Genomic DNA, 25,636 nt, shown 5'->3' on the forward strand with positions numbered 1-25,636 from the left:
CGTCATACCGTGCCACGATAATTTCAGTGGGCTAGAGACTTTCAGGGCTCCTAACCCCACCTAAATGGCCTGTCGAGCTTTCGACTAGCTGCCTACCTACCTATCCTGTCTGGATGTCTTAGGTAAGGTGACTTCTGTTGATTCAGCGTGGGGTCAAGGTCCATAGGTCGAGATATTTGCGTTCTCTTGACGGATTTGGTGCCCAAAAATTCTAAAACACCAACTACGAGCCTACCACCAAACCTTCTTGACATTACCTACGTCCCACCACCTCGACTGAGGATCTACGCCTCGGAATTGGCGTTCACGAGCTCTGGTAGCCCCAGATGAGTTCACCAACCCGAACATACACCTCCATTTCCGAACTCCAGAATGTCTAAGGGCGACTCATCCGATTCTGGCGCTCCGGCCCCTCTTGACATGGCCGCCGTTAAACAGGCTCTGTCCTCATCCTCGACCGCTGTTCGAATCACTCAGTTGCGCACAATCGAAGACAAATTGGCCCAGAAATGTGCGCAAGCCCTCGTCCTCTCCAAGGTTCTATCAACCAGCTGACCATAGTTTCGAAGCCCTTGACAGCGCCTCAATTACACGTCTCCTCCAACTCCTTTTCGGAACATATGCCTTTTACGCAGATAGGCAGTCCCGGTTGTCTGTGCAGAAGTGCCTGATTGCGCTCATTTCCTCTGGTGTCGATTCCAAGACAATCGCCCCGCTCATTGCTGCCTTGCGCAAGGAAAGCCAGAAACCTGGCATTGCTCCTACCAATGCATTCGTTCTCGTCGAATGGTGCAGTTTGTTTATGCAGCATCTCGATGCCTCGCAGTGGGACCAGTTTGCTACCGATATTATCCTAGCAGACGCGGATGCTTTGGAAAAGTGCCACCAACCCGTTTCCAGGAAGTCAGTCACTCACTCCGCCATCATTGTTACAAGGAGGGGTTTGCGGAAACTCTTCTCTTCGAATGAACTGAGTAAAAAACGGCTTTCTGCTTCTGTTGATGTCCTGACTGCGAAGGGGGCTCAGTCGACCTCTAGGAATGCTGTCTTGCTTGGTGTCATCGCTGGCGTATCCGCTAGGAAGGATCACTTGCGACCTATTCTCGATTCTCTCAAATCCAAATATTACGATTTCTTTGCGAGAGAGATAATTGGCTCTCGTACCAGTGTTCCAGAGCATCTAGTGCTTGGACTCGGTGACTTCTTCACTTCGTTCGCCACACTTGAAGAAATATCTAAAGAGCTGATCCCTGCTCTCGAGAAGGGTCTTCTGCGTGCCCCTGAGGTTATTCTTGGTGGAGTTATCACGCCTCTTGTTCGTTGTCTCCCTGACAACTTTGATCTTTCCAAGATCCTTGAGCAGAATCTGCTCAAGCCCCTTTTGTCAAATGCAAAATCTACCAATGCAGCTATTCGTGCTGGCTCTTTAGATGCGTTCAGCGCCCTGGTCAACAAGTCTGGCGACACTGCGTCTTTGGAAAAAGTCATCAACGAGGTTGCGACACCCCTGAAATCCGGTAAACTTGCATCTCCTGACCACCGTGTACTGCATGCGCAAATGCTTCAGACTGCACCTCTTTCAAAAGCAAGTGCCGAGCAAGTCGCAAACGCAGTTGCAGTCATCGCTGCCAAAGAAGGGAATGAGAGTGCTTTAGCTGCGGAGACTTCAGCCTTAGCAAAAGCGGTTTCTTTCTTATTGACCAACGATGCTGAGGTCCCCAAAAGTGTGCTGGAATCCGTTACTAAGGGCCTTACTGAAAAGAAAATTCCTTCTCGGAAGTACTGGTTGCTCCGTGTCGGTGGTATCTTGCAATCCATCAATGAAGCGCAATCAGTGTCTTCGGCAATGGCTGCTTTTGTGGACGCAGTGATACCAAAAGTCATTACCACTTTCACAGAGGTGACATCCAATGCAGCTAGTGCTGCTCAGAACGGCCTTATTGTTGGTGCCTACATTCTGACGGCTGTAAGCACACATATTCAGCGCTTGCTTCCTGGTTCTGCAGCCGATTTAAGCATGGCAAAAGCATCGGTTACCAAGCAATCGTTATCCTTGGATCCCAAGTCATCCTTCCTCCTCAGTCCTCGAATCTACTCTAAGGTCACAGCCGATGAGGATCTTAAGTGGTTTTCACGTGCTTTGAACTCTATCTTTCAAGGTCTTGACAAGGGGGCTGATAATCAGGTTGCCCTCGCTTGGTCTGAAGCAATTATTCACCTAGTTACCGCTCAGAGCGTACCGGCAACTGTTCAGCAGGAGACCTCCAAGACCCTTTCCAATCTGTACGTTCGTAGTCCAAAACTGGTATCAAGTTTCATTATTGCCGGCCTTTGGGATTATTTGAAGCACTCTGGATCTCCTGATAAGGAACCATCATCAGGTGCTCACAACCTGATCCAGGTTGTGAAGGCTATCTGTTTGACCCCTAGTGACATCGAAAAGTCCGGGGAAACCATCAACACGGAGGATCTCGAGACACAGGCAAACAATCTCCTTGTTCTGGCGCGCTCAGAGCTGATCCCTAGGGCAAACTGGATCGATTTGTGCCTCAGAATGGAACTGGACCCTGGCAATCTGGTCAAGAAGTACCAAGATGAGCTTGTGACAGAAATAGAGAATCAAACATCGTTCTCCCAGAAGGTTTGTATGACGTCCCTGGGGTAAAAGAATCTTGCTAAACAATACCGATAGGTTGACGCCATCAAGAAAGCTGCGTACAACGCAGCTGCTGACTTAGCTTTTGTTGCTCCCGAAACCATTATTCCACGCCTGCTGGAGACCCTCAGCCGCGATCTCAACGCCGAGCAACTCCACGATATTGGTCCTGTCGAAGCGGCCATCTTTAGAACGCCTGAGGGTACTGTGTTCGTTGATGTGCTTGCAAAGAAGTCTCAGCAAGTCTTGGACAAAAATAAAAAGGACTATGACATTCTCAAATGGGAGGAAGAACTTAGGAGTCAGCTTGAAAAAAAGAAGGGCCAACAGAAGAAGCTAACCCCAGAGGAGAACGCAAAAGTCAATGCTCAACTCAAGAAAGAGAGCCTAATCAGGCAATCTATAACTGAGATCGAGGCAAGGCTTTTGCGGGGCATTGGCATTATCCGAAGCCTTGCCACTGGTCCACCAACAGATGCTGCCCAATGGCTCGGTACTGCAGTTTCACTCTTGATCGGCATTATGGACGCCGGTGCTACTATGATCACTGGTGATGCAGCACCATTGGCTTACATAACTTGCGCAGAGAAGGTTACAGAGCGCCTGGGCTCGATGAGGCCTTTCGTCGGCGTCGCGGCCCTCAGGCTGCGCGGCGTGTCGCTGGCAGAGAACTATCAAGAGGAAGCTGTTGAAGACTTGGTAACAAGAGTTTTGTACCGTTTACGGTTTGCTGGCGAGCAGCGACCTTTCGACTCTGTATCACTCATCTACGCGTTGCCCCTCGTGCTGGAGCTTCTCCGTAAAGGTGGAGTTGGTGATTCGCCCGATGATGCAGATGCTCAGCTAGTATTGGCCATCGAGTTCCTCTCATACCATACAGATGTCTGTAGTGATGAGGCTGTTCCTCGTGCCGAGCTTCTTTCAGTTCTTATCACTTCTATGCAGGCATATGCTCAACATTACAAGCTCCTCAGGGACTGTTTTGCTGATATGTGCCGCTGCATCGCACCAAACATGGACCGTGAGGAGATGGTTATTCTTGCAAAGGGTGCGCTGGTGCCTGAAACTCGAGTCAGATCAACTGTGCTGCAATCTATCAGCGCTGAAGTTGACATGAGCGAGCTTGGCTACTCCGATGAAATCTGGATCGCTGCTCATGACGATGAGGAAGAAAACCAAGATCTCGGTCGCGAGATATGGGAGGAGAGTGGCTTCGAAGTGACGCCGGAGGTGCCACTTAAAATGTTACCTTTCCTCGAGAGCAAAGATGGGCAGTTGCGCCGTGCCGCTGCTCGCTCCCTGGCTGAAGCAGCTAGCTTACATAATGAGTCTTTGGATGCGGTGCTTGACCAGCTCAAAACCACTTATGTCGAGCTTGCCAAGCCCCGGGTTCAGCAGCTCGATGAGTTCGGCATGCCCAAAAAGATGGATCTGTCCGATCCTTGGGAAGGAAGGCAAGGTATCGCTACAGCTTTCAAAGAGATTGCTCCAGTTTTCAAGGTTGATCAGCTGGATCCTTTCTTTGACTTCCTTATCGATGCCGGTCCTCTCGGAGATAAAAACGATGCAGTGAGAGGTGAGATGCTGGATGCTTCGATCACGGCCATCGAAATTCACGGCAAGGGCATCCTTGATGACCTCATGTCAAAATTCGAACAGACCTTGGAACAACCAGACAAGAACAGCGATGCTGCTGACCGCGTCAACGAGGCAGTGATCATTATGTACGGTGCCTTGGCTCGCCATTTGAGCCCTGGTGATCCCAAGATACCTATCGTTATCGACCGTCTCATGGCAACTCTAAGTACGCCCTCGGAGACGGTACAATATGCCATTGCTGAATGTCTGCCTCCCCTGATTCGAGCCTGCCCTGACCAGTCTTCCAAGTACTTTGGTCAAATCATGGAGCAGCTTCTCACTTCTAAAAAGTATGCTGTTCAGCGAGGTTCGGCTTATGGTCTGGCTGGCCTTGTAATGGGCAGGGGTATTGCGGCACTAAGAGAGTACCGAGTTCTCTCAGCTCTCACTGACGCAATGGAAAACAAAAAGGAGGCAAATCAGCGTGAGGCCGCTTTGCTAGCATACGAACTTCTCTCAACTATGCTTGGACGCGTCTTTGAACCTTACGTGATCCAGATTGTGCCCCAGCTGCTGACGGGCTTCGGTGATGCTAACGCGAACGTTCGTGAGGCTTGTCTGGCAGCGGCTAAGTCGTGCTTTGCGAAGCTAAGCTCTTACGGTGTGAAGAGAATCATGCCAACTCTGCTTGATGGTCTTGAAGAGCAACAGTGGAGGAGCAAGAAGGGTGCTTGTGACCTTCTTGGTGCAATGGCATATCTCGATCCACAGCAGCTCGCCAACAGTCTGCCAGACATCATCCCCCCTCTGACGGGTGTGTTAAACGACAGCCACAAGGAAGTAAGAGCTGCCGCAAACCGAAGCTTGAAGAGGTTTGGCGAAGTCATCAACAATCCAGAAATTAAATCGTTGGTCGACATTATTCTGAAGGCTCTGAGTGACCCTACAAAGTATACAGATGAAGCTCTGGACTCGCTCATCAAGGTCCAGTTTGTTCATTACCTTGATGCTCCATCTTTGGCATTGGTCACTCGCATTCTGCAGCGTGGTTTGGGCGATCGTTCCAATACCAAGCGCAAGGCAGCTCAGGTAATCGGTAGCTTGGCTCATCTGACCGAAAAGAAGGACGTGGTCATGCATTTGCCGGTACTTGTGGCTGGTCTGAAGATTGCCATTGTCGACCCTGTGCCTACCACTCGAGCGACGGCTTCCAGAGCGTTGGGTTCTTTGGTCGAGAAGCTTGGGGAAGACACACTTCCCGATCTTATTCCTGGTCTGATGCAGACTCTCAAATCAGATACTGGTGCTGGCGATCGATTGGGATCTGCTCAGGCTCTTAGCGAGGTGCTCGCTGGATTGGGAACGACAAGGCTGGAGGAGACTCTTCCCACCATTCTTCAAAATGTCGAATCCTCAAAGCCCGCCGTTCGCGAAGGCTTTATGTCACTTTTTATTTTCCTTCCTGTCTGTTTTGGCAACAGCTTCTCCAATTACTTGGGTCGCATTGTACCACCTATTCTGGCCGGTCTTGCCGACGATGTCGAGTCGATTCGTGAAACCGCACTGCGTGCAGGTCGTCTGCTGGTCAAAAATTTCGCTGCTCGTGCTGTCGATCTCCTCCTTCCAGAACTTGAACGCGGCCTTGCGGACGACAGCTACAGAATCCGACTTAGCTCTGTCGAACTTGTAGGGGACCTTCTCTTCAACCTTACAGGTATCAAGGCTGGAACCGAGGCTGAGGACATTGAGGAGGACGAGAACATCAAAGAAGCAGGCGCTTCTTTGAAGGAAACACTCGGAGAGGAGAAGCGGAATAAGATACTTTCTGCACTCTACGTGTGCCGCTGCGATACAGCTGGGGCCGTTCGCTCAGCCGCTATTGCTGTCTGGAAGGTTCTTGTTCACAGCCCCAGAACTCTGAAGGAGCTTGTGCCAACCCTCACACAACTTCTTATCCGTCGCTTGGGAAGTTCCAATATGGAACACAAGGTCATTGCCAGCAATGCCCTGGGAGAACTTATTCGAAAGGCTGGAGACAGTGTTCTCTCCAGTCTTCTTCCCACTTTGGAAGAAGGCCTTCAGACATCTACAGATGTTGACGCTAAGCAGGGTATTTGCTTTGCTCTGAGGGAGCTTATCTCATCTGCTTCACCGGAGGCTCTTGAGGATCACGAAAAGACCCTGATTTCCGTTGTTCGTACCGCACTGACGGATTCTGATGAGAATGTCCGAGAAGCCGCTGCTGAAGCATTTGATTCGCTTCAACAAATCTTTGGCAAGCGAGCAGTTGATCAAGTTCTTCCTTTCCTTCTCAACCTATTGCGTTCCGAGGGTGAAGCAGACAATGCTCTGCAGGCACTCCTCACCCTGCTTACTGAGACGACTCGCTCGAATATTATCCTGCCAAACCTCATCCCAACCCTCACGACACCACCCATATCAGCCTTCGATGCCAAGGCTCTTGCCTCTCTGTCCAAGGTTGCTGGACCTGCGATGAACCGTCGCCTCCCCAACATTATCAATTCGCTCATGGATAACGAGATAAATTGTGACGATGATGGCCTTCGTGAAGAGCTGGCGACATCCTTCGACACCGTCGTTCAGTCGATCGACGAATACGATGGTCTGAATACGGTCATGAACGTTCTCCTGCAGCTTCTCAAACACGAGGATCACCGACGCCGAGCGGCTACTGCTCGCCACTTGGGCAACTTTTTTGCCGCTGCCAGCGTGGATTATTCCAGATATAACCAGGATATCATTCGTTCATTGCTTAACTCCTTTGACGACAGGGATGCCGATGTCGTCAAGGCCGCGTGGATGGCTCTCAGCGCATTCACAAAGAAGCTGCGAAAGGAGGAGATGGAGTCGCTCGTCATTTCCACTCGACAAACTCTTCAGCGTATCGGTGTTGCAGGAGCAAACCTGCGTGGCTTCGAGCTACCGAAGGGTATCAATGCCATTTTACCAATCTTCCTGCAAGGTTTGATGAATGGTACTGCAGACCAAAGAGTTCAAGCTGCTCTGGGTATTTCAGACATCGTTGACAGAACAAGCGAGGCCTCTCTGAAGCCATTTGTTACCCAGATTACTGGTCCCCTGATCCGTGTCGTTTCAGAGCGCGCCACTGAAGTCAAGTCGGCGATCCTTTTGACACTCAATAATCTCCTGGATAAGATGCCTGCAGCACTGAAGCCTTTTCTTCCACAGCTGCAACGTACATTTGCCAAGTCTCTTGCGGACCCATCCAGTGAGACTTTGAGAACACGGGCTGCCAAGGCACTTGGTACTTTGATCAAGTATACGCCCCGTATCGATCCGTTGATTGCTGAGCTAGTCACTGGGTCGAAGACAGCCGATCCTGGTGTCAAGACGGCCATGCTCAAGGCCTTGTATGAAGTTATCAGTAAGGCGGGTGCGAATATGGGTGAGGCGTCACGAGCTTCTGTCTTGTCACTTATCGACATGGATACGGACGAGAGAGATGAGACCATGACCATCACTAATGCCAAGCTGCTGGGGGCTCTCATCAAAAATGTTCCTGAGGAAGCCGCTCATGGTTTATTGAAGAACCGCGTGGCGACCTCGCATTTCACTCATTCATCTGTCCTTGCCCTGAACTCAGTCCTCGTGGAGTCACCAGACGCGCTGCTTCAAAGCCCCTTGGCTGATGACTTGCCCGATTTGCTTTGCCAGGGCGTCACCAACAAGAATGTAAGCCACAGCTGTGTTCCCAGACCGAATGTGATTCGTAAACTGACAACCGTCTAGGTATTTGTTGCAGACAATTGCATTCTGGCAACTGGTAAGTACCTGCTATCAGATTCTCCCAAGACATTTGAGACTACAAAGGGAATTTTTGAAGCTCTTGCCTCTGTGATCCAACCTGGCAATGCAACCGACTCACGCAGACTTGCACTGGTTGTCGTTCGTACTGTCAGTCGCAATGATATGGAAATGGTCCGACCTCATATCGCTCTGTTAGCACAACCCATATTTGCCAGTGTTCGCGACCCCGTTATTCCCGTCAAGCTCGCCGCTGAGGCGGCATTTGTGGAGCTTTTCAATGTGGCTGATGAAGAGAGCCGCATTTTCGATAAATTCATGGCTGGTCCAGGAGCAGATCTGCCAGCCAACACCAAGAGGAGCATGGGAGACTATTTTAAACGTGTTGCCATGAGGCTAGGCTCTCAAGCCCGCGAGAGGCGCGAGGCTGAGGGTGGACAGGGGGGACTGGGACTGTCTAATGATGAAGCTGAGGATGAGAAGGAGATTTGGAGTGTGGGAAAAGTTGATGTGGGCAGCGAAGCCTTCTCATAATCTGTAAAAGAGCATATCGCAAATAAAATCTTAGGCTGTCTGGGCATGTGTCCAGAAGGAACGCCGTTCAATATACCGTTCCACTCGATGAACAGCAGGTAAATTCATCACAAATCATATCTGCTTGTTACCTTGATAACGAAGATTCGATCATGCATGCAAAAGTAGTAGAGGTAACCAACATGATCTCAGGGGCTACAACTACAATTCTAAACTTGGTAGAACTGTTTTAACACACTCCTACTGTCCACAACTGTGTAAAGCTGTGTAAAGCATGCGAATCATATATAATCTTCTCGTCCTTCTCAATTGAAATGTCTAACCCGCTCAATTGAATCAAAATTACCAATGATTATCTTGATAATGAATATTCATCCAATATTCACTTCACAGTGATCACACGAAATATGGTGTTGTTGAGACCCCCGTAATCAATTGTCAGAATCATGATTCATTGATAATTTATCTTTTAAATGCATATAATTTGATACGCTCTAACATTTTCTTGCTCCTGCCATTTTCGACCCTGAGGGTCACGTGCAGCCCTCGCTTGACGTGCTGGGATTAGCGTGAACCCACAGAAGGAGGTGCAAGCAGAGAAATTCTGGCCTCGCAACCCCTCTCACCAGTCTTCATCATCCAACATCCATCGAGGACCGGCCATCACCACCCAACGACAATCAAGATGTAAGTCCATCGAAACGATCAGTACAAGCGAGGAGGCGATGCAGGAGGAGCTTTGGAAACAGTATATGAACTGGTTGCAATGCTTTTTGATGGTGTCGCCACGGATCCGGTGGATTGGAAAATCTGGGACATGACAACATTATCAGAGGGTACTGGTGGCTAACTGATGATTTCTTCCTCAACTACAGGGTCAATCTGCGAACTCAGAAGCGCCTGGCCTCAGCGGTCATCGGCTGTGGCAAGCGCAAGATCTGGCTCGACCCCAACGAGCAGAGCGAGATCTCCAACGCCAACTCTCGCCAGACCATCCGAAAGCTCATCTCCGATGGCCTCATCATCCGAAAGCCCGTCACCCAGCACTCACGATCGCGCGCTCGCGAGCTGAACCTCGCCCGACGAGAGGGCCGACACCGTGGCTATGGTAAGCGTAAGGGTACCGCCGATGCCCGTATGCCTAGCCAGGTCCTCTGGATGCGCCGCCTCCGAGTCCTCCGCCGTCTCTTGGTCAAGTACCGTGCCAGCGGCAAGATCGATAAGCACCTCTACCACGAGCTGTACCACAGCAGCAAGGGTAACGCTTTCAAGCACAAGCGTGCCCTCGTCGAGCACGTACGTTTTATCAATGATGCCCTTCCTCGGGGTCCACGCTCGGGACATTCGCTGACATGGAGTTTTTAATATAGATTCACCGTGCTAAGGCTGAGAAGGCCCGTGAGACTGCCCTTCAGGAGGAGATGGATGCCAAGCGTGCGAAGAACAAGGCTGCCCGCGAGCGCAAGCAGGAGCGCGCGGCGGCGAAGCGAAATGCTCTCCTTGCCGAGGAGTAAGATTAAACCTAGTGGACAATGACAACATTTCGGTCTTGAGAGGAGGCTGCATTCGGAGTCTACGGGTTGGGTCTCTTTTTATGCCCTTCTGGTTTCTACACTTGTACCGGCGGGGGTTCAGGCATGTAGCATTGAAAAAAATGGAATCGATGATGCTCGGATGCTTGGATGTTTCACCATTTACGACCTTCTCGTGAGCACTTGTTCCGCTCATCACGACTTAAGTACCACCAGCGTTTTAAAAATAATGTGCGCGGTCTGGCTTATCACGAGAGCATTGTTCGTGACGTCTCATCTGTGTCATTGACTCGATTAGTGAGTGTGAATTACTGTGGTCGAAAACTGAGCCACAATTAAAAGTCCCGATTTCTGCATGACGCTGGGACATTCCACTGCACAAACTGAGAATATGTGACAATCCGAGAATAACACCTGCCCCTGCACTATCTGAACAATCAGGAATTCGACCAGACCTGAGGCAGCGCTTCCGCTTGGCTGGACAGGGATAGGCAAAGCCCAGGCATGTCACCTACCTAAAGGTGCCAACTACCTAACGATAGCAAAGGCAGCCAGATGATATCGTGGAAATAAACGGATCAAGCAAAGGCTTAGTGAGGTCGATTCTCTAAAAAAAAAAAAAAAAAAAAAAAAAAAAAAAAAAAAAAAAAAAAAAGTACCCCCATGGCAGTGGGTGGTGAGGTTGCGCCAGCTCCAGACGGACCTATTTGCTGTCTAAGCGGTCCCATCACACCCAACTTTACCTTGGTTGATGTGAAGGTGAAGGAGGAAAACCAAGCAAACAGCTATATGGTCGAGTCGTTTTATACTTTGACTGTAGCCACAAGTCAGTCATGTGGCTGCAGTATGTAAGGCCAGAAATACATGTCAGTGAGTGTGTTCAATGTACCTGGTCAGAGGGTATTCACATTCAGCGTGAGTTTTTAACCCACTGAAGCTACCAACAGATATCCTATTCGCTCTGGAAGACGAGCGCTAAATCAAAGAGTTACAGGGATCTTGGCTGGGCATTCTAGCCAGTACCTTGTGTGAGAGTATTGCATTTCGAGCACCATGGTGTGCGTCTTGAGTCTTGCTGCTGTTAAATGGATCCATGAGGCAGTCGCTTATCATTCGAGTCTCGGCCCTGTCCGAACTTCCTCCACCTCCACCCTCCACCTCCGCCTACGTCGTCGGCACTAATTAAGTCCCATCGTATCAGTCAATGACGTCCTGAGCGAGCGCGCCGCTGGACTACAACAAGCACCTCGTGAAGCTCTTTTGCTTTGCCGCGAATAGAACCCTCAATTTGTCTCTCCCATAAGCGCTCGCATCATTCGATCCCGGTGTCTTGCCATCGACTGCCAAGCACGCTATGTCTCTCGCCGGCGTGAGAGGCACCTCGCGTGTCCTGCGTAACATCGCAAGGCCAGCTGCTGTATCCGTGACATGTACTCGTGCCGCATCTTCCATAGCTCTGGAGGACCAGCAGCAGGTGTGTCTTCTTCAATTGGGTTGATTCAACAAGTTTAGCATCTAATGTCCCCGTCCCTCATCCTAGGCCCTCTCAGCCCATCTGAGCAAAGCTGACCCCGCTGTCTTCGACATCATTGAGAAGGTTGGTCGCATTGGTGCTACAAATTCTATCTGCTACCCCTGTACTGACGGCTTGTATAGGAGAAAGACCGCCAGAAGCATTTCATCAATCTGATTCCTTCCGAAAACTTTACGTCGCAGGCTGTACTCGATGCTCTTGGCAGCGTGATGCAGAGTGAGCTTTAGTAGCAAAGGATCGAACGACGACAGACCTTGAGGCTAACGTATGCTGTAGATAAATACTCGGAAGGATACCCAGGGGCCCGCTACTACGGCGGGAATGAATTCATCGACCAGGCCGAAAGGCTTTGTCAACAGCGCGCCCTTGAATCGTTCGGCCTCGACCCAAAGTTATGGGGTGTCAATGTTCAAGGTTGGTTGCTAGGAACTTCCTCTCAAGTGACTTACTTGATTGCATATGATACTGACTATGACCTCTCAGCTCTCTCTGGCGCTCCAGCGAACCTCTATGTCTACTCTGCCTTGCTCAACACCCATGATCGGTTAATGGGTCTAGACCTACCACATGGCGGCCATCTATCTCATGGTTACCAAACGCCCACAAAGAAGATTTCAGCGATATCAAAGTACTTCGAAACTCTACCGTACCGACTGGACGAGACTACAGGATACATCGACTACGACAAGTTGGAGGAGATGGCAAGCATATATAGGCCAAAGATTATTGTCGCCGGTGCGAGTGCTTATAGTCGACTAATCGACTATCAGCGCATGCGGGAGATCTGCGACAAGACCAACGCCTACCTACTGGCCGACATCGCCCATATTTCTGGCCTTGTTGCAGCAAAGGTCATTCCTGGTCCCTTCGCCTACGCCGATATCGTAACCACAACGAGCCACAAGAGCCTAAGAGGTCCCCGAGGTGCTCTGATCTTTTATAGGAAAGGCGAGCGGAGACAAAATCCCAAGACGAAGGAAGATATTCTTTATGATCTCGAAGGTCCTATCAACAGCTCTGTGTTTCCCGGTCACCAAGGCGGTCCGCATAACCACACCATCACCGCTCTTGCTGTAGCTCTCAAGCAAGCCCAAACTCCAGAGTTCCAAGCATATCAGTCCCAGGTTCTGAAAAACGCCAAGGCTTTCGCAAAGCGGCTGAGCGAGCCCAAGGGCAAAGGCGGCTTGGGATACAAGCTTGTCAGCGGAGGTACAGACAACCACTTGGTCCTGGCTGATCTCAAACCCCAGGGCATTGATGGTGGTCGAGTTGAGCGTGTCTTGGAGTTGGTAGGTGTGGCGGCCAACAAAAACACAGTCCCGGGGGATCGTTCTGCTTTGGTTCCTGGTGGCCTTCGCATGGGTACTCCTGCCATGACTACCCGTGGCTTTAACGAGGATGATTTTGTTCGTGTTGCTGACGTTGTGGATCGTGCCGTCACCATTACTTCTCGTATCGACAAAGCTGCTAGAAAAGCAGCAGAGGAGAAAGGTGAGAAGAGCCCTGGCAAGATAAAGGTTTTCCTAGACCACCTCGGTGATGGTGAGACGGAATCCGAAATTGTCCAACTACGAAGTGAGGTTGAGGATTGGGTTGGCACATATCCTCTTCCATGGAGCACCTCAGAATAATCTCCTGCGGATGCTTAAAGTAACAATCGATGGATCGGTTCGTCGAGTATATTATCTTCCTCACGGTTTTGGAACAATAGATACCAAGCATTGTATAATTCTCTCTCTCTCTCTCTCTCTGTCTGTCTGTCTTTTCGCGACACCTGAAAATCTCCCACAACTCCTCTACATCTTCTATTGTCATGGTAAAGGTACTGTCCTTATTTTTAACGCGCTCATTAGTCACCACTGTTGTGCTACGCTACACTGATCATTTACACAAGAAACTCTTGTTACTGCAACGAATAATACATATACACGTGTGATTTCATGCAGATTTGCATCAACAATCCCTTGGTCATTCGCAAAGGACGAGATATTACCCAGGCACTGCCTAATTACTAGGATCACCAGTTTACTACTTGTCTAAAATACAATCATCGAGCAGGGGTGATCTCCTATGACTGCTGCTGCGGCTGCTTGCCAAGCACCTTCTTGAAACTGGACCTCTCGCCAATCTTCTCATAGTATTCGCGGAGCCTTTTCTGATCCCGGAGAGTCTCTGCTCCTGTTTCTTCCACCACGTTGTGCAAAATTGGCCAGAAGGCGAAGTCGGGCAGAGCCAGTTCCATACCAGCGATGTAAGGCCCATTATCCTCAGCGAGGAACCCGTCCCAAACTTCAAGCTCTTGTTTAAGCGACTTCAAGTCTCGTTTGCCGCTCTTGGCTTCCTTCGGAAGGTTTTTCCAAATATCCAAAAGAGCCATGGCACGCTGGAAACGAGTGAGCCGAATGGCCAACTCCTTCGGTGCTTGTGGGGTGCTGCCAGGTCTTCCAAGCCCATAGCGGGCATCAATGTACGACATGACAGCCAGATCGCCTTGAGCAGTGGATTTGTCCTTGTCCACGAATTTGACTGACAGATTCTCAGAGTTTGTTGCTACAGATCCGGCCGTAATGCTTCCCTTTGCGTAGTTCACGCCAAACTCCGCCAACATGAGAGCAATGCGCATATTGATAGTTGGGTCACTGCAGGTAAAGAGGCGAGGTGCGTTGCTCATATGCAGCACATCGAACCCTTTTCCATAATTTGCGTCCCAATCGAATTCGCTTGAGTGGTTCTCTGTCCCAAAAGCCTTCAGCAGCTCAATTGCCTCGGTAGACTGCCCGTTAATGACGGTGTGAGCATCCTCGGGAGTCTTGGCCTTAGCACCTTGGCCCCATATAAGAGTCTCTTCGCGATTCAGGAACGTCCCTATCTGTCTGAAAGTCAGAGAGATTCGCCCTCCTTCGTATGCAAGTTCGGCTGTGGATTTTTCCTTCTTCGAACGCTTGTCCTGACGGATGGCATGTAGCCACTTCATGTTACTTTTCAAGCCTAGTCGGCATAGAGAATTGTGTGGGAGTCTGGCACGCTGTATCACTCTTTTCGAGGTTGTTGGAGAGGTGATATCCTCTTGTGAAGGGTCCTTATCCCTTCTCTTTGTTCTGAAAGTCATAGTTCGTTCAGCGCCGAGGCTCACGTTGGCGATATAAGATCCTTTGACGATATCCAGGGTCTTGTCACTGTGTTCGGAGATGTAGTCATTTCCATCTCGGTAGTACTGGATCAGCACATGGTTCAGAGAATGACCCAACCGTTTCTCGGTCTCGTTTTTTATAGCCAGTACCGTAGGAGAAAATGACAGCAGTGGAGGAGATTCGTCAGATGGATGACGGTAGACTGGGATGCTCCCATCTGGTCCAATCTCACCCTGAACTGCAACAAGTCGTGGAACTTGCCCACCCTGGTGAGACATACGCTGCCACTGAACCTCCCCGCGTAACTTATCGAAAAGACCCTCAAGCAACAGCTCAGGAAGAACATTCTCAATGATGTCGGTGTCTCCTTCGCACAGGCCTTCCTGTTGAAGGTTGGCATCATGTATAGCCGCTGGGTTGTTCATCTCGGGTATTTCCTGTGTCTTGTCTGGTTGTGCTTTCATTGTTTGTGCTTCGTGCTTGCTGGTCGCTTGGGCCGGAGGTGATGCAATGGTTTGTTCTTCTTTCTGGCTTGCCTCGGCTGGAGACGATGGTTCTATGACTTGGTCTGGTTTTTGCGTGGTATTATGCTGGGAATCTGTATTGATGCTTTCTTCTTGACCTTTAGAAGTATGATCCAATAATGCTGAATCTGGTTCGGCTTTGATAGCATCTGCGACAACGGCTTTAATAGGGGAATCCTTAGCCGTGTTCGGCTCATGTATGCCATCCGGTGCCTCAGTAGATTTGATCTGATTAACACCATTTGATTCTGTAGCCTTCGGTTCTGGGCCGACCTCTGAGTCATGGTGTTCAGCTGCACTTGTCGACAACGCCTTTGGCTGGGGCTGAGTCGATGTTGATGCGGGGCTTGGGGGATTTGAAGCCAGTCGAAGACTTGTCATGTCCTTAACAAAATCCGGGGTAGTGCTCTTCTCGCGACCTTCATTTTTTGAATGATCTGACTTTGCAGTCTGTGGTTGTTCCTGGTCCTTCGACGAAGATGGAGGCTTTCTTGACTTGGGGGGCTTGGACTTGGGTTGTATCACCTCCATGACCTCGTCATACGAAGCAATTTCGCATCCAGTTAGTTCTATTAGAGAGGCTATTGCTGAAGTCTTTCTCGACTCTGATCGGTAACCACAACAGTCGTCGACGATGGTGATTGCCATTCCATGGCCTGCGGCATCAAGAGCTGTGGCATATACACCAACGTTGGTGAGTGATCCACAAATGAAGAGTTCCATGACCATCTTAGCACGCAGTATGCGCAGCAGGTGGGTTGACTGGAAGGCTGAATAGTGAGATTTGGTCAACCTTGTGTCTGTTTTAGGCAACGAGTCTTCTATGGCTGAAGCTATCCGGCAGCCAGGCGTGTCCGCCTTGACACATGTAGCATCCTCATGGCTCAGGAATGCCTCCTCATCTGGCGGGCCATCGGCGTCGATTGGTTGAACCGGGATGTTTGGTCGACCTCTCTTAGAAGCTCGTGATGTTTTGGGCGCACTGTCGTTTACAAGGATTTGTTCTTCAAGCACAGGTCGGGTCTCACTAAATTGCGATTGAACCCACACAACGTCACCGACTCCTCGGAATGCCTGGGCCAGCTTGATAGTCTGGTCCACAAAGTCCTCCGGCTCGTGGACGGGTAAAGCACCATCCTTGGATATGAAGTCATGCTGAAGGTCCACGCCAATAAGGGCTTTGCGGGTTGTTATTTGGGGCAGGGAAGCTTGGTCGAAAGGAAACATGTTGAAGGTAGTAGCCATACAAAAAGGAACTGACTGTATTGCTGGCGAAACGAGTTAATACGTTGGTCAATGATACCCCCCGAAAGTCCAGCCTTCGGTATTTAAGCAAGATATGTCCATAGACAGGCAAGGGTAGGATTGATGGGTTTGGTACTGCGGGCTTTAGGGCAGGGAATAGATGATCAGGGTCCTTGTGATGCTTCAAGGGAATTGAATAATGGTGCAGGGTAAGGGGCGTCCGAGTACCTTTCAGGATTCGTGTGTTCTTGCGTTACGTGGTGATTATAAGGTAGATATATCTAGAAGAGAGTCGGCAACTCGGTCTGGACTTGTATCGTTTCTGACTCGTACATTTGTTTCAAGTATCATCTGTTTTTCAAGGTGTGTGTTGGAAAGAGGTGGTAAGGATAAGAGATCGAAGGGCCTCGAACCGACTAAAGAAGTGCCGTATAAGCTTATTATTTCTTTGCCGTAAGGGTTCTCAGTGTATGCCGTAGTTGGGTATCTGTGGAAATGACGAAAATTAGGATTGTCGTGATACGCTTTGACGTTGAAGCGTAGCTGTACAATAGAGTGCGAACCTGTGACCAACACTGGCGTCCTACCTGTCTGTGGGTGATTGATTTATCGATCTGTCTGTCACTTTGACGGACCCCTGTAATCTGGGTCAACAAGAGCATCAAATCTCAAAATGCAGGGCTCAGTTCTTTTCTGAAGGCTTGTTTCAAAGTGTCGGTCAAAGTCGTTAGCAGTCCACTGCCCAGCTTTCAGTTGGTTAGCCGATTGACATGTATACAATCCTAGCGACTTGCATGTGAGAAGCTGTGAGACAGCATGGCAAAGCATGGCTAGCATGGGTCACAATGCGTTGGGTTGTATTTGCGAGTTTCGGAATCACAGCGACACTTCGACGTCGATCTTGTGGTCTAGAACCTTATTAATACCGCCATTAATTTCACACACACACACACACACACACACACACACACACGGCACAAAAAACACTGCTTTCCTGGGTTCTCCACGACAATGGACATATCCTTCCACCATCCGCGAGATTGCCATTCCTAGTTTATTGAGAATTCAGGATATTCATTCATGACGTACTTGTCTTCACTAAACATCCTATCGACAATGGGTGTTAACAACTCGAAGTGCCTAAATTATTAGTGTGTACTCGCTGGAACATCCATAAAGGTTGGGCTATCACGATGCACAATAATTTGAATAATGCCGCATGGCATGTCCCAAGTGCTAGAGTTTCATAAGTCAGTGGGTTGTCAAATGCCATGCATGATAATAACGGCACACCTGAACAATGGTGAGAGAGCTCGCCATCCTTTGTCGTAGGTGGTGGCTCCCATGAAGACCTGGAGAAGCGTGCATACGAGCCGAAGCTTCTCCGGGCGCGCTACTGAGGAAAGCTTCCGACCTCCAACTGCTCCAGCTCCAGCAATATCACAAACGTGCATTCAGCCTCATTACTCACGACTCAAGCGATCTCTGCCTAGCCTCCCATTATCTACACCTCGAGAAGATCTCAACATAACACGGCGTCACCATATATAGCCTTTCGATGGGAAATTAACAAGGCTTTTTTCACTCTTGCGCCAACACGCGTCGCGATCTCGTATTTGACAACCTCGTCGCAATGACACCCAAACGAAGTCTATCGCCTGCCGATGAGCAACAGCCTAACCCGAAACGCCCTCGCTTCGAAGACTTGGAAAGCGTCACGATGCAGATCGAGGATGAAGAGTCTCGCTCGATTGAATCCTCGGTACCGAATCCGCATTATCAAGCTAGAACGGGACTTCAGCGTTCGATCGCAATGGTTCTCAACCACGATGGGTTCCAGGGAGCAAGCCCCGAGGCAATGGAGAGCTTCACAGGGATGGTAGAGACGTGTGAGTTGTTGGCTGCAGCTCCCTGATGGGCGTTCTATAACTAATACACTCCAGATCTGGAGGGCATGATTGAAGCTGCCAAAACCCTCGCACTGGCTGCTCGTCGCGAGCATCCTATCCCGACCGACTTTGAGCATGCGCTACGACGGCACAATGTTAGCGTCTCCTCGCTGAAACCGCACCTGAAGCCTCCTGTCTCAAAGACGCAACTGTTTCCTGGCTATGTTGATGTACTACCCGAGGACCTCGATGCATACACGACGCTACCACTTCTGGGTGAAGAGCTCAGTGGACAACCAGACAAAGACGAGAAAGAATATGTTCCTTCTTCTTTCCCCGACTTTCCCAGCAAACACACGTACAAGTTCACTCCTCAGGAGGATACTAGCATTCGTGACTCGAAGAAAATACGGGAGGAAGCCGCAAGGACGGCCCAGCAGGGCGAGGATGCTCTTAGACGACTAGTCCGTGCATCCAAAATGCGTAAGCAGAAGGAGGTCAAGAATTTAGTGGAGCGTGATGCACATGGCAAAGAACGATTTCGTCTATGGGAATCCACGATGAAGAGGTTTATGGCAACTGAGGGTAGAGGGGAGAATACCGATCAAATGGAGATCGCCGACCACAGCATGATCGTCAATGGCGAGGCGTTGTTCTCGCGTAAGGAGGTTCCCAAGGCTGGTAAACGAACAGCTGCCTTGGCCAAAAAGGCGGTATGAACACCAAAAGAAGTCCAGACAAGATGGCTTGCATGATACCCCGTATATAATACTCTGGCTGGGAGGCGTAAGGTGTTACTGGGCTTACTGCATTATTTTAGGTTAGAAAGGCAATGGAGCGAATGCTGATATAGAACAACACCCGACAAGAACGAATCGAGGTCAACACTGCGCTGCGAGCTTTTATCTCAGCCTTCCTGTGCATATTCTAAACATGTTTAGAGTGATAGCAACAACGTGATAGTGTTTGAAGCCACATTGTTACTGTGTCGTTTGCGTATGTTGGTCCTCAAACTCTCTGGCTTGAACTCCCGACTAATTCGAGTCACAACAGATGGATTGAGAGGGGGCGTTTTGGCCAGATGGCACCTTGAAGGCTGTATTACCTTCGGTTGCCTCGTCGACAACCACATCGTCAGGTACCGCTAGAAATGCATCTCCTCATAGGTACTAACTCATCTCTCATGGCGGTGAATTGCACGAATGGAGAACAACCGCATGTCATGTATAGGGCAGCCACACCTACGCCACGTCTGGCTTGGATAACGCCACACTGCTCAGAAAATTCAGAAACCTGACCAAGTTGGTACGTACCTCGTGTGCCTCTCGCACCCCGCTAATGTCGAAGCGGAGCTCAAGGCCCTAACTTTCTCTAATTTTTAACCCACACAAAAAAAAGGGCAGGTACGATTCGCAACCGCCTTCCCTTCCGACTCGGCCTAGGTTTTGCAGAGCAGCCTTTGATTTCTCTTTCTTCCTCAAGCACCTTGATCCTCTGCATCGCCTCGTCACCGCAACCATGGCCGAACAATTGATCCTGAAGGGCACTCTCGAGGGCCACGTACGTCGATCCCCATGAAACCTTGCTTCTGTCGCTGCCGGCTGCTGCGTCGCGACTGTCGCTGGTTACGACCCGCTACAAATCAAGATGTCTGCAGTTGGCATCGTGGAATGAGATAACCTAAGAGGAAGAAGGACTGAAGGCTGACTATTTGCAGAATGGCTGGGTCACCAGTCTGGCTACCTCCATGGAGAAGTACGTCGAGAACAAACTTGGTCACGCTTTTGCTTCGAGGCCACTCAACTAACATTTCTCCAGCCCCAACATGCTCCTGTCTGCCTCCCGAGACAAGACCCTGATCATCTGGAACCTCACTCGCGATGAGACCCAGTACGGCTACCCCAAGCGATCCCTCCACGGCCACTCTCACATTGTCTCCGACTGTGTACGTTCGCCCAGTGCCCCGCCGCACACGATAGCATTTTGGCGGGCAGATGTAATTTAGGACTCGGCTGATTGTTGGAACTAGGTTATCTCCTCTGACGGTGCCTACGCTCTGTCTGCCTCTTGGGACAAGACTCTGCGTCTCTGGGAGCTCGCCAGCGGTACCACCACTCGACGATTCGTCGGCCACACCAACGACGTCCTTTCCGTCAGCTTCTCTGCCGACAACCGCCAGATCGTCTCCGGTTCTCGCGACCGAACCATCAAGCTCTGGAACACTCTCGGTGACTGCAAGTACACCATCACCGAGAAGGGCCACACCGAGTGGGCTTCTTGCGTCCGTTTCAGCCCCAACCCCCAGAACCCTGTCATTGTCTCCGCCGGCTGGGACAAGCTCGTCAAGGTCAGTAAAGAAGACAGATTCTGTGATTTCGCTTTCCACATGATGTTTGCAACCCAAGTATTTGCTACTTCAGAGCCTGTTCACGCAGGCCATGAGACCACTATTCACCATTGCCCTGATCCCAGCTTTTGCATAGCCCTCTTCTCATCTGCTCATGTGCATTGATTTGATTAATTCTGACAATATGTCCAGGTTTGGGAGCTCTCCACCTGCAAGCTCCAGACTGACCACATCGGTCACACCGGCTACATCAACACTGTCACCATCTCCCCCGACGGTTCTCTGTGCGCCTCTGGTGGCAAGGACGGTACCACCATGCTCTGGGATCTTAACGAGTCCAAGCACCTTTACTCTCTCAACGCCAACGACGAGATCCACGCCCTTGTCTTCTCCCCCAACAGATACTGGCTGTGCGCTGCCACCGCCAGCAGCATCATCATCTTCGACCTCGAGAAGAAGAGCAAGGTTGATGAGCTCAAGCCTGAGTTCCCCGCTGTCGGCAAGAAGAGCCGAGAGCCTGAGTGTGTCAGCTTGGCTTGGTCTGCTGATGGCCAGACTCTGTTCGCTGGCTACACTGACAACATCATCCGTGCCTGGGGTGTCATGTCGAGGGCATAAATTGCTCTACCCTAAAAAAGAGGCGTGGTGACGAAGGCGAGCGGAAGAAGGTAGATCATTGGTAGGGCGTCAAATGGTTGGCTTCCTCGTTTGGTCTTTATTGATGCAAAGGAAGGGGGGCGACTACAAATCTGACGAGGGCATAACGCATTTGATGGTTATAGGCAGCCCCTGAAATTACCGGGATTCATCCTTTTGTTCTCCAATAAAGAACTCGAGTTTTCAAAATATTTCATTGTTTAAGTGATCTTTCGTCTGTTTTTGGCATGAGATGTGACGTTGTGACTGTGAGACTGACCTTCGTTATTCCAACCAAGAGGCGACATTGGCCAGAAGGTGTCCATGCATTCACATCAGAGCCGCAATTAGGAGCGCCATTGATCAGGAGTAAAGGATCCTGACGTCTGATCCGTCATTTCTAAGCAAAGGTCTATTTGGGAAGTATCATACAACATGCTTTTGTCTCTCTACTCGCCACAAGATAAGTTGTCTCACTAAAACGATGATGTTCCTGACCCTGAGTGACTGCTGGTCCCACAGCGTCTTCTTCTCTCGAAACATTTAGCGGCTGTTTTCGTTCCATCCTGCCTCATCATTTTACATGAATGGCGGCAGAGAGAATGGATAGCCAGGGTTCTTGATACGGAAGACGCTCAGCAGAAAGCTGTTGACAAGGAACAGGGCGCCGCCGAACGCAATGACTGCGACTTGTTGAGACTTGGCCTCAGCAATTCGTGGGGCCTTGATAGCGAGAGAGATCGCGCAAAACGACAAAACACCATCTAGAAAAAGCAGTTAGAAGGAGGAATAGAGTCAAGAGGGAGTGGACGAGACATACAGATTGCTGCCACCACTTGTGTTTCCAAACCGAGTTGGTTCTGGAAACCGCTCGCGATGTAGTTGACCCCACCACGTCCGTCACCAGTAACGTAGGGAACTTTGCGGATGTGGTTGAACATGTGTCCGCTGATGAACAAGAGAATGGTCATCAAGGACAAGGCTGCCCAGAGGTTGCGGCTCTGCAGAATGTGAGACACATACGGCCAAGCCACGACACCTGCAGTAATAACTCCGAGCACGATGGTTATGGTGATCGCCCATCCCGCATAGTTGAAAGGTCGCTTGACAGCAGGATGAGGTCGGTCGGGCAGCTGACGAGCGAGCCAGGAGTGAACTTTTTCGGCAGTCGGGGGTCTGAATATTGTTTGTTAGTCAATCGTCTAGAAAGGCTGCGGACAAAACTACTCACCCGGCACTGAAGTCGTATCGCAGTGGCTCTGGCTTTTGAGCAGCATGGGGACCGACAGTGGGCTGGAATAAGAGGAGGACAGGGGCAGTTTGAAGGCCAAGCTTCATTCATAGCGTCAGCAACCAAAGTAATACTAATGCTTTCGATCTTGCATAGCACATACCGACATGAAGATCTCTCTGCCATCAACAAAATCCAGTGTACCAAAAATCAGTCGCGAGTTGCCGGCCTTGTCACCCTTGGCCCAGCTCTTGCCCAACAGGTCCCATTCAGGTTGGAACTCGCGGCAGAGCTGGCAAGAAAATCGTGCATCGGCTGCGGTGAGGAGCACAGCAACGCTGTAGTCTCTTGGTGTAGAGGTCAGAGTTTTATACGTCGATTCTTTCAGCTTGAGCGGTGTCGAGCTCTGTTTGGCATGGAATTCATCGAACCGCTCCGCGGAGGACTTTTTGGCGGCAGCCACGCCCATCGCAAGCACGGCGAAAGAGAGAAGTGAGCGTAGGAAACGCATGTCGACAAGAATAAAAAGATGGGGTTCGTTCCAAGGAGAAAAAAAAGGGGGCCAATTGGCCCGTAAGTAAAGAAGTAGGAGACTGTTGAAGCTGTATCAACCACCTTGCTTGTGGAAGCTGTAGCTATAATAGACGTGAAGCTGAGGTGGCCTCTCAATCGAGCAAAGCGCCTTACCTAAGCTCCCGCCTCGAGCTGGCGGGGACCACCACGGCGCCATTGGATGAGTGAGCGAGCGCTTATCACGTGAAAGCTTATCGATAGCATGGGCGCTAATCTTGATGCAGCAACATGTTTACGCTTATACCGAGTCGCCAAAACATAGGTAGGTTGGTTTCGGCTGTCTTCCATAACGATTCATCCCACCTCGACTTGGTTTGCCTTGCATGTCATTTTCTCGGTAGACTCTGCATCTGCCAGGGCTTCAGTATACTCAACTGTCAAAAGTTGTACCGATTTCTCTTTACTGCATTGAACCTGTCTCGTCAGCACCATCACATTGGCAAACATGAAAAGGACCAAGTCCACAGAGGTAGATACGCGCGTGAAATGGCTACTTCAACTGCAGAACTGACTATAGACCACAGCGTGCGGCTCGTATCAGTGACCTTGAGTTGAGACACCAAGACAATGTCCATCAGATTGACCTCACAGGCCGTGATGAGGAAGCTCGTCTCCTAAAGCTGCGACTCTTGACGCTTCGCGATGAAAATTCGTCCCTGAAGGATCGGCTAGTCCAACGAGATGCCCTCGTGAAGCAGATCACGAAAAAGGGAAAAGATGCGCATGCCGAGCTTGCCGAGGCGAAGGAGAAGCTGAAAGCCCAAGAAATGCAGCTTAGAAAACAAGGCAACGAGCTGGAAGGCCTCAAGGTAGGGTATAATCTACAGTCACCAGAAAGTCCGCCTGACACAAAGCCAGACCGAAATCAACACTTTGAATGACTTCAGACAAGACTCAAACAAGGTCTTGCAGGAGAAACTCGCCCTCAGCCATAAGCTTGACCAGATCCAGCCTGAGCTTGAACATCTCAAGACGCAACTCGAAAACCAACGCGCCGTCGTCGCCCAGAAGCAGGATCTCGAGCGTCAGCTTAGTTCGATCGAGGTTGAACTCGAAAATGAGAAGAGATCAAAAAAACGCATGCAATCCAAGAATCATGACAATGATCAAGTGAAGGAACAATTGGACGAAGCGAAGAGAGAATTGGAGAAGCTTAAGAAAGAACACACCAGAGAGCTACGGGAAGTTCGCGGTGAATGTGACATGCTCGAAGGCCGCGTGGAGGATACAAGGAGCAAACTGAAGAAGACGCAGGGAGACCTCAAGGACACACGAGCCGAGCTCGCGTCTTGTCGCGCTGAACTGGAGGAAGCTCGTAAGGCTCTGGCGACTAACAAGCCAAGCAAGAAAAGTGTCACGATGAAGGAACATCCCATTGGAAAGAAGAGAGCCCAGGACCTGAGCATGGAAGACATCAGCATCGGAACCCCAGGCCCAGATGAGGCAACCTTGAGACGGCCTTCCAAGAAACGAGGTGCTGAGCGCGCCTTGGTAGGAGAGAAGTCGACGTTCTCCATCACGCCCTTTTTGAACCGTACCAAGAACCTCTCGGATAACATGTCAGATGAGCTAAGCGAACTTCACTCACCTACTGGAAAGTCTACAGGCGCCTCAGAACCTGTTGTCTTTGAAGATGTTGCACCAGAAGCTGGTGATTCTATGTCTATGGAACCCATAGAGGAAGCTGCAGAGCCAGATCATCAAGCTGAGGATGATGCTGTCGCCGAGGAAGAGGAGCAGCCAAAGCACAGAAGGCCCGAGGCAGACCAAGGAAAGCCCTGGACGATGCACCAACAACGAAGAAGAACATGCCTGTCCAGGCAAAGAGAAAGGCCAAGGCAGCTAAGGCTTCTAGTAGAGTCGAGATGATAGCCGAAGTTGACGAGGCTGACGAACCGGAAACTGAACCTATCGAGAAGCCCAAGAAGGTGCCAGGACTGCTGAAGTCTAACCCTGCTACGGCGTCGTTGAGAATTGGAAATGATGATGCAGATACACGCAAGAAGAAGCGAAAAATGCTTGGTGGTGGCAACAAGACTCTGTTCGACGATGAGGAGGCGGAACCAGCTCCCAGACCAGCAAAGATTCAGATGGGGGCTGGACGTAGGCTCAAGGCACCACTGGGAAATGTTCGTGGTGCATTCGGTGGAGCAACATTCTCGCCATTGAAGAAGGACAGGCGAGGAGTGGGAGCCAGTTTCTTGCATTAAGGACAGTGTATGATTATTTTATTGAACAGGGGGCAGATGTGGAAATCGCATGGCATGGCGTTTGCATTTGTATTGTTTGTTATCTGAAATAGCGGCGGTATTGGGTTAAGGATTGCTCGGTAGGCGCAAAGGTGTTGAATTGGGACAATGATTATTCTTTCTCTGCATTAATGCCTCGTGTTCACTCATGCTCAGTATTGACGTGCCCTCTGGTTCCTTGAAAAGTTGGA

General features: G+C 50.2%; 8 protein-coding genes across 28 annotated transcripts; 6 read left to right on the top strand and 2 right to left on the bottom strand.

Annotated features, from left to right (window-relative positions):
• The first annotated feature begins 33 nt into the window (after positions 1–33).
• On the top strand, positions 34–9,011 carry FOXG_05552 (uncharacterized protein). 3 transcript variants are annotated; one of them, XM_018383930.1, is made up of 4 exons: positions 34–511; positions 570–2,641; positions 2,693–7,948; positions 8,006–9,011. In XM_018383930.1, exons 1-4 carry the CDS (start codon positions 373–375, stop codon positions 8,552–8,554), a joined length of 8,016 nt encoding a protein of 2,671 aa, XP_018240937.1. In that variant the 5' UTR covers positions 34–372; the 3' UTR covers positions 8,555–9,011. The 3 variants fall into 3 exon arrangements, with proteins under 3 accessions (XP_018240937.1, XP_018240939.1, XP_018240938.1); XM_018383932.1 differs by having other exon boundaries at positions 2,693–9,011; XM_018383931.1 differs by having other exon boundaries at positions 496–2,641.
• Positions 9,012–9,306: 295 nt separating this feature from the next.
• On the top strand, positions 9,307–10,068 carry FOXG_05553 (50S ribosomal protein L19e; the record flags this gene model as incomplete). Its single annotated transcript, XM_018383933.1, has 3 exons — positions 9,307–9,350; positions 9,430–9,850; positions 9,925–10,068. 3 exons carry the CDS (start codon positions 9,307–9,309, stop codon positions 10,066–10,068), a joined length of 609 nt encoding a protein of 202 aa, XP_018240940.1.
• A 1,372-nt stretch (positions 10,069–11,440) lies between these two features.
• On the top strand, positions 11,441–13,251 carry FOXG_05554 (serine hydroxymethyltransferase, mitochondrial; the record flags this gene model as incomplete). Its single annotated transcript, XM_018383934.1, has 5 exons — positions 11,441–11,560; positions 11,627–11,683; positions 11,743–11,836; positions 11,897–12,034; positions 12,104–13,251. The coding sequence occupies 5 exons, from the start codon at positions 11,441–11,443 to the stop codon at positions 13,249–13,251; spliced, it is 1,557 nt and encodes a 518-aa protein (XP_018240941.1).
• A 99-nt stretch (positions 13,252–13,350) lies between these two features.
• Positions 13,351–17,400, bottom strand: FOXG_05555 (uncharacterized protein). Of its 18 annotated transcripts, XM_018383944.1 has the most exons (5): positions 17,315–17,397; positions 17,108–17,266; positions 16,854–16,936; positions 16,749–16,801; positions 13,528–16,543 (listed from the first exon to the last, which is right to left on the bottom strand). In XM_018383944.1, exon 5 carries the CDS (start codon positions 16,518–16,520, stop codon positions 13,689–13,691), a length of 2,832 nt encoding a protein of 943 aa, XP_018240959.1. In that variant the 5' UTR covers positions 16,521–16,543; positions 16,749–16,801; positions 16,854–16,936; positions 17,108–17,266; positions 17,315–17,397; the 3' UTR covers positions 13,528–13,688. The 18 variants fall into 18 exon arrangements, with proteins under 18 accessions (XP_018240948.1, XP_018240944.1, XP_018240945.1 ...); XM_018383949.1 differs by having other exon boundaries at positions 13,351–16,543; positions 16,749–17,266; XM_018383946.1 differs by having other exon boundaries at positions 13,466–16,801; positions 16,854–17,266; positions 17,315–17,400.
• Positions 17,401–18,153: 753 nt separating this feature from the next.
• On the top strand, positions 18,154–19,128 carry FOXG_05556 (uncharacterized protein; the record flags this gene model as incomplete). Its single annotated transcript, XM_018383953.1, has 2 exons — positions 18,154–18,409; positions 18,464–19,128. 2 exons carry the CDS (start codon positions 18,154–18,156, stop codon positions 19,126–19,128), a joined length of 921 nt encoding a protein of 306 aa, XP_018240960.1.
• Positions 19,129–19,927: 799 nt separating this feature from the next.
• On the top strand, positions 19,928–21,374 carry FOXG_05557 (guanine nucleotide-binding protein subunit beta-like protein; the record flags this gene model as incomplete). The annotated part of the gene is made up of 5 exons (XM_018383954.1): positions 19,928–19,969; positions 20,127–20,164; positions 20,228–20,354; positions 20,439–20,756; positions 20,949–21,374. The coding sequence occupies 5 exons, from the start codon at positions 19,928–19,930 to the stop codon at positions 21,372–21,374; spliced, it is 951 nt and encodes a 316-aa protein (XP_018240961.1).
• Positions 21,375–21,541: 167 nt separating this feature from the next.
• FOXG_05558 (uncharacterized protein) lies at positions 21,542–23,289 on the bottom strand. Of its 2 annotated transcripts, XM_018383955.1 has the most exons (4): positions 22,787–23,289; positions 22,624–22,724; positions 22,213–22,568; positions 21,542–22,156 (listed from the first exon to the last, which is right to left on the bottom strand). In XM_018383955.1, the coding sequence occupies exons 1-4, from the start codon at positions 23,132–23,134 to the stop codon at positions 21,972–21,974; spliced, it is 990 nt and encodes a 329-aa protein (XP_018240962.1). In that variant the 5' UTR covers positions 23,135–23,289; the 3' UTR covers positions 21,542–21,971. The 2 variants fall into 2 exon arrangements, with proteins under 2 accessions (XP_018240962.1, XP_018240963.1); XM_018383956.1 differs by having other exon boundaries at positions 21,579–22,568; positions 22,787–23,259.
• Positions 23,290–23,403: 114 nt separating this feature from the next.
• FOXG_05559 (uncharacterized protein) lies at positions 23,404–25,616 on the top strand. Its single transcript, XM_018383957.1, has 3 exons — positions 23,404–23,665; positions 23,721–24,005; positions 24,055–25,616. The coding sequence occupies exons 1-3, from the start codon at positions 23,642–23,644 to the stop codon at positions 25,063–25,065; spliced, it is 1,320 nt and encodes a 439-aa protein (XP_018240964.1). The 5' UTR covers positions 23,404–23,641; the 3' UTR covers positions 25,066–25,616.
• Positions 25,617–25,636: the final 20 nt, after the last annotated feature.

The sequence above is a fragment of the Fusarium oxysporum genome, chromosome 7 (genome assembly GCF_000149955.1).
Source record: "Fusarium oxysporum f. sp. lycopersici 4287 chromosome 7, whole genome shotgun sequence".
Lineage (NCBI taxonomy): Eukaryota > Fungi > Ascomycota > Sordariomycetes > Hypocreales > Nectriaceae > Fusarium > Fusarium oxysporum.

Bases quoted from the DNA above. Each gene is read 5' to 3' on its own strand.
- FOXG_05558 (XM_018383955.1), bottom strand. From the start codon at position 23,134: ATGCGTTTCCTACGCTCACTTCTCTCTTTCGCCGTGCTTGCGATGGGC. The intron at 22,725-22,786 runs GTATGTGCTATG...CTATGAATGAAG, and splicing joins GCAGAGAGATCTTCATGTCG to CTTGGCCTTCAAACTGCCCC. The intron at 22,569-22,623 runs GTGAGTAGTTTT...AACAATATTCAG, and splicing joins CGATACGACTTCAGTGCCGG to ACCCCCGACTGCCGAAAAAG.
- FOXG_05559 (XM_018383957.1), top strand. From the start codon at position 23,642: ATGAAAAGGACCAAGTCCACAGAG. The intron at 23,666-23,720 runs GTAGATACGCGC...TATAGACCACAG, and splicing joins AAAGGACCAAGTCCACAGAG to CGTGCGGCTCGTATCAGTGA. The intron at 24,006-24,054 runs GTAGGGTATAAT...ACACAAAGCCAG, and splicing joins ACGAGCTGGAAGGCCTCAAG to ACCGAAATCAACACTTTGAA.
- FOXG_05555 (XM_018383949.1), bottom strand. From the start codon at position 16,520: ATGGCTACTACCTTCAACATGTTTCCTTTCGACCAAGCTTCCCTGCCC.
- FOXG_05552 (XM_018383930.1), top strand. From the start codon at position 373: ATGTCTAAGGGCGACTCATCCGATTCTGGCGCTCCGGCCCCTCTTGAC. The intron at 512-569 runs GTGCGCAAGCCC...ATAGTTTCGAAG, and splicing joins AGACAAATTGGCCCAGAAAT to CCCTTGACAGCGCCTCAATT. The intron at 2,642-2,692 runs GTTTGTATGACG...CAATACCGATAG, and splicing joins AAACATCGTTCTCCCAGAAG to GTTGACGCCATCAAGAAAGC.